Raw genomic sequence first — 11,664 nt, forward strand, 5'->3', positions numbered from 1 at the left:
GATCTTCCCGCCATCTTTCAACTGCAGAACTTTTGATCGGGATAGAAAGAACCGCGGCGAATGTCTTCGTTGTCGGTTTTTCCGCCTCCTCCATCAAAAGGAGAGATAACCTTATGTGAGTTGAATGCCAGACTGATTGCTGAGAGCTCCAAAACTGCGGAGTTGTCGAAATATGTCCCTGCGACTCAGGTACAACAAAAATAATTGGTTCACACAGTCACGTTCTTGATGTACATGTACATAAACGTTAAGTCTTAAATATCTAGATTAAAGTTTTTTCATAAAAGTGAAAGGTAAGTACCAAAGTAGGCAGGAAGCCCCTCTTTCACTCGTTCTGTAACCGCTTTGACGCAAAATAAACCATCAATCCATGGCTTGCGTATAACCGGGGGGCACTCTCATATATTTAATAGCTACATACATGTGCCGTTGTGAAGGATATGGTTTTCGAGCAGTTTAGTCTAGGATGGGGCATAGAAATTAGAGAGTTTTGGTCTAGTTATGTTCTAGAATAGTGTATCATTTGCCGGGGAAATGTACCCTAGACCAAAACCCTCTGTTTTCTATACTCTAGATATATATATCTCAGACTAAACTTCTTGAAACCCTATCCTTCACAGTAGCACATACCTATTTATTAAAAACTAGCAATGGTATATTGCAATACCTGCATTTTGATTGGTTAACAGGCAATGGTATATAAGCTCATATACCATTGACCACAAATATGGTAGCCAAAACATTTCAACAAAAACAGCTAGGGAGCTCAAATATTGCAATTCTTTGGGCGTTTTTTAATAAAACAATTATTCCACTCACCTTGTTGGATATGAGATCGTTATAGCCAACTTGGCGCTAGGTGCCTTGTTGGCTATCAACCATCCTGTCCTGTATTATGCGATCCCATGATCCATCCAACTTACATGTGGTCTACAATATCAGATCAGCTGCACTCATGTGACATTCACTTATTTGGGGTAAAACCACGCTTTTCATTTCCGATATATTAAAATTCTAACTTGGCTCCAAGGCTTGGGCGAATAAAACAGAAGATATATCACATCCATGTTGATGGATGAATAAATCATATCTTTTGTTTTATTCCCCCAAGCCTCGGAGCCAAGTTAGAATATTAATATAATTATTGGAATAAATTATTGGCCTATTATTATTGAAACTACACATCAAGTGACTCACAGTATTCACATCTTGTCAATCAACGCACCAACAGGGAATCAAGTATCCTTCAATTGATAGAAACACAGAAAGTCTAAAGACAGGAAGCAGCTTATCAAGGCCAGCAGATCAAGAATGGGACACATTGGTACAGAAAGAGGAAAGTGTTTATAAAAAGCTGCTCAAAGTTTGGTAAGTTAATGTTAATTGGATTTGTTTAATCTCAGATACTTCTTTTTAAATTTACATGTTAATTATAAGTTGTGAAAATAATTTGTGATGTTTTTATTGTGTTAATTACTGAAAGGCATTCTAGAGGATTTTCAGAAATGCTGCATGAAGTCAAGAAAAACAAGGATGAAAGTAAGTGCACAGTTGTCTCATTGCCATTAACAGTGATATTAGTGACTACAGGGTCTTAAGTTTATAAGTTTAATCATTGTGATTTAACTAATTACCAACTACAAGGCTTACCTATCACAGAGCTGTGCTCTAGCAGAGCCCAGGTGTCACAGGCAACCTATTTAATTTATCTTTGTGCGACTCGTACAACTTTGCCATCAGATTTAAGTTTTTAAGAGCTGAGGGGTGTCGAATGGTAAATGCGAGACTTTGCGAGACGGCGAGACTGATATCTTTTCTGCGAGCCCGAGACCTTTTTAGCCTTGCAAAAGAAATCGAGACTGCGAGAAGGCGTCAAAGAAAAATTCGAGACGACGAGACCCCTGAAATTTGGCTAAAATTTTGCGAGACACGCAGTTTTTAAAGGACCATTCACCACCCCTAGAGCTGGGCACCCAAGATTTTTTAAATATTAAAAGCTTTTGGCAATGGGCACCATGCAATTAATTTAAGAGCACATGCTCAGTGGCTTTTTCGTCTGTCAAAAAGTCTTCACTTGTCGGCTAGTGTGCGGTGAATTCAGAAAAGTCTACAACAAGATGGACCTTGTTAGGCAAAATCTGGTAGTGGTTAGTCTGAGTTTAAAATCTTTAAAAAGTTGTACTATTTTTGAAGATTTCAACAGTGTTGCTGTAACAGTTATCTCTACCAACCGTTATCGTTATTGTCGACCGTTATCTCAAAATGTCTTGTCAGACCTTGCCGCTAGTGTGCGGCGGACCAAAACAAAGTATTGATCGGGGCATGGTTTCTAGTTTTCTCATGAATTTTTTTTAACGCACCCCACATGTACTTATTAAATGAAAAATTACTTCATTTTGCAGTTCCTTCGTGGCTGTGGCATTTGAGTGGAGGCACTGATACTGTTGTAAGATGGTTTTTATCAATGTATGGGAGCATATTTCCTCATTTAAATGTAAGTTGCACTAGATGTTACAAATTTAAAAACTATTTGTCTAGTGTGATCGTTCAGGTGAGGAGGGGGTGTTGCTGAACACCACATCACGGAAAAAAAAATAGCCAAATGCTTCATTACTGCAAAACAATTTGAAAAATAGTGCAATGCCATAGCAAGCCTGCATGGGTGAAGAGGAGGCAAATCAAGTGGCAGGACCTTGAAACAATGACACAACTTTTAACAGTCAAATAATGTAGATTAATTTACTAAAACTACTGTAAGTACTTGCTATCATTTACAAATCACCTTTATTTGTGCAAACTAAGTTAAGGTGGCCCGCGGGTATTTATGAGGCTGACAGTTCCCTTTTTTAAGCACGTTTTAAAACGGGGAAACGTGAAGCGATTGCTTAGTTTTTTGAGAATCTGAAAAAATAATGCTTAAATTATATAAAATGATAAATTTTATGGCGATCAAACGAGACTTGTTAAAGTTATGAGCGATTTTTGAAGCCTCGTTTTTAATAAAATGCGATTATTTTGAAAATGCCACGGTGAATTTTTCTGTAATTACCCCAAAACCTGCCAAACAGTTGAAGTTTACTCACAACAACTTCAGGAAAATTCACTCCGTAGATTCCTAACGGCGTCTTTATTTTGCCTTTAAAAATTTATCTGATTGACCGTCGCATAAATTGACTTATGCTAACCCAGTAAGCATTATTATTCACCTTAATGTTTAAAAGTTAAAAAGATCGTTATACATCAAATGTTAGCAGTCAATAAAGATGGATCAGCGAATTTTTAAAATATCAAACAAATGACGTATTTGAATTGCGGAAATTTTCATTTTTTTTCATTTTTTTAAAGCTGCAGCTAGAAAGGATATTGCAAATTTTGAGTTATTGTCTATCAACGGTGAGAACGGTCGCAGTCAGGTGCACCCAAGATTTGTCGCTTTGTAAACCCCGCTGAATGAAATACTTTTTGAAAGGCCTATCCGCGTCTCTGCCCTGGAAGATACATAATACAATCCCCACATCCTGAGGTAGGTGTGATTTGGTCCCTCCAAACAAAACAGAATAATTTCATTCGAAATGCAGGTTACAAAGGAAGAGAAGTACCGTCGAGAAATTAGGAGAATATCCTGTTCTAGCTGCAGCTTTAAAAAAATGAAAAACAAATCGACAAATCTTCCGCAATTCTAAATAACGTCATTTGTTTGATATTTTCAAAAATTCGACTGAAAACCATCCATTTTTATTGACTGCTAACATTTGATGTATATACACGATCTTTTTAACTTTTACACACAAGTTTAAGGTGACATCAGACTCAAAACTGGCTGGTACTGGGTTAGTATAAGTATCAAATTTATGCGACGGTCAAGTCAGACGCATAACACAACAGTTTTTAAAGGCAAAATAAAGATGTCGCTCGTTCAGGAAATCTACGGAGTGGATTTTCTTGTAAGTTGTTGTGAGTAAACTTCAACTGTTTGGCAGCGTTTTGGGGTAATTACAGAAAAATTCACCGTGTCATTTTCAAAATAATCGCATTTTATTAAAAACGAAGGCTTCCAAAAAATCGCTCATAACTTTAACAAATCTCGTTTGATCGCCATAAAATTTATCATTTTATATAATTTAAGCATTATTTTTTCAGATTCTCAAAAATCTAAGCAATCGCTTCACGTTTCCCGTTTTAAAACGCGCTTAAAAAAGGGAACTGTCAGCCTCATAAATACCCGCGGGCCACCTTAAACTTGTAAGTATTTTCTCTTTATACTTGGTTTACTGGCTCTGATATCTTCTTCAAAAGGCATTGAATTTCTTCAGAACTACAACTACAATAATATGATTGTGGCATGTATAATCTTTCACTGTGTACTTAAAACAACTTTTCTTTGTTTTTTTGTTTGTTTTTCAGCTATCAAGAGAAGAAATGATCAATGCCTTCTCTGTTGTGTCATCTTGGTAAATAATATGTAACAACAATATTTCGAATTAAACTATTAAAATTTATTTATTTTAAACTCCAGGAAATTTAAAGAGATGGGGGTGTAACCATTAATAATTGTTTGCTCATTTTCCAGGAAAAACTCATCCATCAGAGCTTTTGCCTGGCACCCTCATGTAGCTAAATTTGTTGTGGCATGGCAGGTATGATAATTATTGTGTGAACAAAATGAATTTAACGAATTTTCTGCTTTTACCTTTTAGTATTTCAATTAATTATAATCTTAGCATACAAGAAAAGCAGAACTCTCACTGAGATAACAGCAACATGTTTGACTGAAATCGGAATAAGGGAAGGAAACCTTGAATTTAAAGAAATTGCACTCAGGTAATAAAATTGTAGAAAGCCCCACGATACTCATTCAGCAGGGCTGCAAATAATTTTTTTTTTCACTTGAAAGGACATAATTTTATGCCCTACAAAGACAACATCTTGGTCGGACAAAACAAAATTCTGGTCTGACAGATTGTTATTCATCGTTGCCGTAAAATGATTTACGATCAAAAAATTACACTTGGGAATTAGATGGACATGAGCAAATTGCAGCCCTGCATTCAGTGATCATAATGGTAATGTTAAAATTTAGCATGTTTTTTAAATGCTTGTTTTACAAAGAACTACAGTGGAACCCCGATATAATGATATGCCAAGGGGGCAGTAAAATTATATCATTATATCGAGGATCGTTACTGTATCAGGGTTCCGTCACATACATTTTACTATTGTCGGGACATAACATATTCATTGTTATATCGTTATATCGAAGATCGTTATATCAGCTGGGTTCCACTGTAAATAAACTTACTAGTTGCTTTGTTATATCTCTACAGGACGATTCAGTGAAAGTGTACACATTATCAAGGTACTGTAAGTGTACACATAAACTATATTTACAGTGTGAATAAAAAACATGATTGTGAACATTTGACTAGACTATTTGTGGAATATTGTTTTGCAAGAAGAACCCAACTGATCAGATCTATGTAAGATGGTTTGAATAATTTCAAACCAAAGATTAATTTAACCGCAACATTATAATACAATGAAACAAATTAAAGAACTTTAGTTAGTAAAATTTGTAAACTTGCTAAATTTAACTTTAATTTAAAATAATTTAAGCACCCAGGAAATATCCATGCCCACTCCACAGAAGGTCATGGGGAAATTCTGACAGGAAGCGAGGGAGGAGAAGCAGGGGGTGGGGGGGGGGGAGGGGGTTGGAGAGGTGGGACTAAAAAGCCAACAGTTTTAATTAATAAAAGGAAAGAGTGAAGCTAAACTGGAACGTCTTAGGGGAAGGGGGTTCAAATCAAACAACCTTTTGCCAGAGATCAACACAATACCAAATGTTAAATACAACATAGCTGACAGTTTCAAAGACAGATTGCTTATTCCTTTGAAACTGATGATACATGTATCTTATTATCATTGTTTACAGTGACTTGGTTCCTATACTGGAGCACAAACAACAGAAAGCTGTCAGTTGTGTTGCATGGAGGTAAGGTCACCAATTCCAAATAAATTTAAACTGAAACAATTTCTATCACTTCTTCAGGCTATGATAGACCTTCAGGGATGTCTACGGTCTTAAGGCCAGAATGTAATGTGTTAAATTTATATATGAAGTTAATGCTAAATAATAATAAAAAAATAAATAAAAAAATACTTGCATAACATTTTTTGTTGATGTTTGTGACGTACAACAGACATGTACCTGTGATTCTGTCAAGAAATCTGCATAATGCTTGTTAATTTTTCCTCACTATCTGTCCGTACATATCTTGCAAAGCCCTGTTTAATAAAAAAAAATATTACAGGTCTTTTAGCTGTGAAATGTGTTTCATTGACAATTTGTTGAATAATAAATTAAACAATTATCCCGCTCAATCTTGCAGAGTATCATCTGATTTTAGCCAACTCTGCCTACTGCCTTGTCAGCTAACTATCATGATTGTTAAATATTAGATTCTTAGGCAAAATTCTCAATCACTTCTCTAAACTACACTGTAAAATATAAATAAAAGTTCATTTATAATTGGAACTGTTTGGCTTGAGACTCGACAGACACAGTAGCACAGAAACTGACCAGTAAAGGTAAAGGTAAAGTCTGCTTTGAGCCTAGTGGCCCATACGGGCCGGAGCTTATTCCAGTTTCCGTAGCATTAGCCGATTGAGAGTATTGCTACTCCCCCCTGGATGGGATGCTAGTCCATCGCAGGGTTACCCGCCAGCAGTAAATTCGCCGGTACCCATTAATACACCTGGGTGGAGAGAGGCACTGTGAGAGTAAAGTGTCTTGCCCAAGAACACAACGCAGCACCCCGGCCAGACCTCGAACCCGGGCCGTTTGACTCGGAGGCGAGCGCGCTAACTATTAGGCCAAAGGGCCTTCCACAAAAAACTGACCAGTACCTGAATTTTAATTTTCTATTTTCATTCCAGACCTCTGTCAGGTTCAGTGTTGGTGGTTGGCTGTGAGAATGGTTTGTTTGTCTGGACTGTTGACCCTTCATCACCTATTCTGAGGTTTGTGTAATAAATTAAGTGGGTCTCTGTACCCTAAATGGGCCTCCTAACTTTGCTTTTGGTCATGAAAAATTTAAGACCTTACAGACTGAAATTACCTACTTTGTCATTTGGACACAAGGTTTTTTGGTAATGAACAATTTTGAGAAAATCTAAAAATGACCGTCACAGGAAATAGACACTCAGGCTTTTTTTTATTTTGTACCTCATTAATTTGAACTTATATATTAACCACCTTAATTATAAAATAAATCTAATGGAGATCATCTACTCCAAAAATAGTTGGTAATTCCTAAAGATTCTCCCCTTCATCAAGATCACTTTTTTCAATGTTTAAATCCAAACTCTAATCATTTTATTTACTGATTAATCTGCAGACTGGGGGGAAGTTCTGTTCGTCATCTGTCCTATCCAGGCCACAGTCCAGTAACGACTGTTTCATGGAGTCCCAGTGGACAGTTACTAGTGTCTGGCTCTCCAGCAGACAGTAACTTGATGGTAGGATGTGCTTCCCGTGTGTTTTTTTTTTTTTTTGGCCCCCCGATGCACTGTGTCTATCTTGAGCAATGTTATTTACATTGTATAATTTATTTATTCTCAAAATAGTCAAGTGCAAGAAAAACCTCAAGTGTAACTACCAGTAACCCTAATTATTTTTATTGATTTGAAAAAATGTATGGATCTCAGTAACAAGAATTTATGTTAAAAGTTTAAGACCAAAAAAAAGTTTATAACCATTTTACAAGGGGCTCTCCCAATGAACAACAGCTAGATAAGGTCAATCTACACGCTTAATCTATGTTCTGCATTCAGCTATTCTTCAGCCATTTTGAGGATTTTACACAAAGTCACATTATTTTATAAAAAATAATATCCTCTAAAAAGTACATGACTTACAGTATTCTCAGAATACAATCAGTAGGAGCTGGGAGATTACAAAATTTTTTTGGCCATAATTTTTCCAGGACATTGTCTTTTCATTTTGATGTTCCTTAAGTTGAGCACTTAATACTGAGATTCAATGTGGCCAACCTTTACCCTGAATTATGTAGCACAACACTCCTGTGAGTTCCCTAATGCCATTCCCTGCACATTTCAAGTATAATTCTAACTAAGATTATTTCCTCTGCAAATAATAATAATAATAATAATAATAATAATAATAATAATAATAATAATAATAATTATTATAGGTATGGGACGTAGCTTTGGAGACAGCCACGCCTTTATATAGAGCTGGGGGAGGAGTAACACTGACAACATGGTCACCAGATGAGAGGAATCTATTTGCTGCAACACCGTCCAGCCTGTTCAGGTTAGACGGTTCATAAGAAATTAAATTTTATAACCCTATGATGTGGGCATTAAGTGTTGGGACACTTCCCTGATACTAGTGCAACTGATATGTATCTCCTGCTCTTCTCCCCATCCCACCCCCAGGAATGCCAGAGTTTTTTTTTTTTTTTTTTGGGGGGGGAGGGGGGGGCTGGGGTTCTGAAAAAAATAAAGACTTACTGAGTGAAGTCACTGTGTCTTTTGAGCGGCCCACTTCAAGTCACTAATCAGCCCCCCCCCCCCAAGATGGAAACATATGCTCTGCCATCCATGGCCCTACCCCCCCCCCCCCCCCAAAGAAAGGTTGAAATTTAGCCTTACAGCACGTGTAGCTCATGGAAAGTGCATTTCTTTGTGTATGTAGGGGGAGGGAAGGAGGTAAGGGGAAGGGGTAAAGGGAGAAGGTGGGGTCAAGGATGCCCCAACTTTCAATTTTTTTATTTTTTTTTTTCTTACCTTCAGACATATGTAACTGTAACATTATTTTGTTAACTCCAATTCAATGCAGGGTATGGGAGACTCATACTTGGACTTGTGAAAAGTGGTCAAATTTGTCAGGGGCTTGTCAGGTATTTAAATCAGCCTTCATTGACAAGTTAATTAATCAATAAATTTTTAATGTTGCTGTGTGGCTAAAACAAAAACACTAATATTTTGTATTTTTGCTTTCTGTGAAGGCAGCTTGTTGGAGTCCTGATGGAAAAGTTCTTGTGTTTGCCGTGGCAAATGAACCTGCCCTATATTCACTACAATTCCAGGATATTGGTGAGCCTTTTTTTGCTTATGTTTCAACAGATAAAAAGTGTACCCCTTCCCCCAATATAAAATGGCTGCCAAAAAAGAACCAGAATTTTTTTTTTTTTTGTAGGGCATGGCTTAACTCTATGCTTACCATTAACAGGTTCCATTGAAGACTGTTAATAAAATGATAAGAAACACCTACAGTGTGTGTTTGGTACTGATAACAGTAAAACCCCGAATCTCAAATCTCTAGGGGAACAGTCAAAAACTGCTGTGAATAATCTGGAGGTTCCAAGTATGGGGGAAAATTAATTGATCTATGCAATTAGATCATGTTTTGGCTGCGCACGTTACGCTTAGGTGCAGGGGGGAAGTTGCACCCTTGGCCTTGAAAGCTGTGTTAAAAAAGTGCACCATCTCCTATGTTCAGGGTAAATAATTATTAGTCAGCGGTACTTACTTCAGTTGCCATAAAAATGGTCATTTTCTGATTTAAGGTGATGGGGAAAACAACACATCTATGGCAAAAGGAGCACGATTGGCTGTAAAATGTGCTGATTTGACGTCGTACACCTGGGATCTGGATACCGAGTCAGTGACTTCAGGGGGCTGTGTACGCTCCATGGCTTGGGATCCATTTGGTGAAAGATTAGCAGTTATATTCAAAGGTATGTGACTGAAGTGCATAGTATATTTTTTTTTTTTTTGAAAAATTCTACTTTATTGACCACTCCCCAAATGAGAGGTTTCAGGGCCAATGTGAATGAACTCTGAAAAAAGTATTGTAATTGAACATAACATGTTTTAAACATTTCCACAGATGAAGACAAACATGCACAAGAACTAGTTGCTGTGTTCAAGACAAGATTGAAACCAACATTTGAAGTCATGCCCAGGTAATGTTTTCAATAATGAAATAAATTTTGATAATTAAATTTAATTATTAATAATTAAATCTAATTTTTATAATGATTATCATAATAATACAAGAAAAGCAATGATCATAATATTATATATATTATGTCTTCGCTAAAATTAAGAAATAGGGTCATTTAATTAATTTATTACTAAGTGATTTGATCTTTAAAAGCTTTTAATAGTTTATTATGATTTGTTATTAATGTTGTTATGATCAAAACAATGTTTTAATTAAATATTCCTCTGTATTATGCAGTGGCTTTGTAAGAGGACCTCCTAACACAGTCCCAGAACTGGTCACCTTCCAACAAGACTTCAAGAAAGGAGCACTTCTTACTGTGGTAAGTGTTGTTGGACTCTATTACACTAAAGTGCAGCCAAGTGCAAAATTAAATTATACTGCCAAAAATATAAAAAAACAAACAGGATCACATGCTTAAAATAAGTTCCAATTTTTTTTCCAGTTTAATGGTGTTCCACCCAAAGAAAACTCACCTTTAATTGGTCCTTGTTTCATGATCAGTAGTGCTACACAATTTGTTATCTTAGTAACACATTTGGACACTCAATAGATTTCACATGAAAGTACTGCCTAGTAGTCATCACTTGAATGGTCATACACAACAACCCTCCAAGTTAAGACCATTTTAGTCGCCATGGCGACTAAAATTTTGGAGCTGGCAATTAAATTGGAACCAAAGTCGCCAGCCTGGCGACTAAAATTGAGAAGAAGGATTGAAAGCGTGAGCTTAATTAAGCGACTAAAATTTTTCACTGGCGACCAAACCTGAGCAGTCAGTGGCCAAATGGCCACTAAGGAAAGAAATAAACTTGGAGGGTTGCACAAGGGTGTAACTAATTTTTATTCTAATCACCTTGTACTGCACTGATTGACTGAATTTCAGCCGTCTAACTCTAGTCCTCAACTCTTGAGAAAGAGGTCTTCTTCGGGAGTAAGCGACTAAAGACAATGACTGAATTTAGACTACTGCTTAATAGCTTCCATTTACGTTTTGATCTACTGTATTTATTTCAGTGTTGGTCAGATAGCAGTATCTCGTTCATCCCATTACTATTTTCTCCATCTCCTCTTACTGGCTCACCAAGTCAGCTTGAAAATGGAACATATGCAAATAGTTTGTCGTCACATTGATGTTTGAAAACATACATGTAACGAAACTTGTACATAAGATGCTGCTTCTAAAAAGAATTTTTGTAAAGAAAAAGATACAATATTTGTGTTTTTGTGACAAAAAAATTATAAATAAACAAGAAATAAAGCTGCCTGTTTGTTTCACATACTGCACATGTCAAAATTATTGTAATATTTGTTTAATATGATAATTATTATGCTCGTAAGAGCTCTACAGGAGGTTGGTGGCCTAATGATTAGTGTGCTGGGCTCTGGATCAAGTAGTCTAGGTTTGAGCCCTGGGTGGGTGATTGTGTTGTGTCCTTGGGCAACACACCTTACTCTCATAGTGCCTCTCTTAACCCGTAGCTTCAGTGTAATGGGCCTCTCTGTGTTTTCAGTGCTATGCAATCTCTATTGTTCTTATTTGTTGTTGATAATTAGATGTGATTGAAATGATCAAACAGAAGGCACAAAGTGGCATTGTATAAGTGTGTAATGCATGCAAAGGACCATTA

General features: G+C 36.6%; 1 protein-coding gene across 1 annotated transcript; it reads left to right on the plus strand.

Annotated features, from left to right (window-relative positions):
• Window positions 1-30: 30 nt before the first annotated feature.
• Window positions 31-11,226, plus strand: LOC144659679 (aladin-like). The gene is made up of 17 exons (XM_078520170.1): window positions 31-189; window positions 1,232-1,368; window positions 1,484-1,539; window positions 2,403-2,494; window positions 4,405-4,451; window positions 4,571-4,637; window positions 5,325-5,356; window positions 5,933-5,992; window positions 6,937-7,020; window positions 7,398-7,518; window positions 8,214-8,335; window positions 8,864-8,924; window positions 9,033-9,120; window positions 9,594-9,764; window positions 9,917-9,992; window positions 10,271-10,355; window positions 11,051-11,226. The coding sequence occupies exons 1-17, from the start codon at window positions 61-63 to the stop codon at window positions 11,165-11,167; spliced, it is 1,545 nt and encodes a 514-aa protein (XP_078376296.1). The 5' UTR covers window positions 31-60; the 3' UTR covers window positions 11,168-11,226.
• The last annotated feature ends 438 nt before the right edge of the window (window positions 11,227-11,664 follow it).

Source organism: Oculina patagonica, chromosome 7 (genome assembly GCF_052425735.1).
Source record: "Oculina patagonica isolate OP01 chromosome 7, crgOcupat, whole genome shotgun sequence".
NCBI lineage: Eukaryota > Metazoa > Cnidaria > Anthozoa > Scleractinia > Oculinidae > Oculina > Oculina patagonica.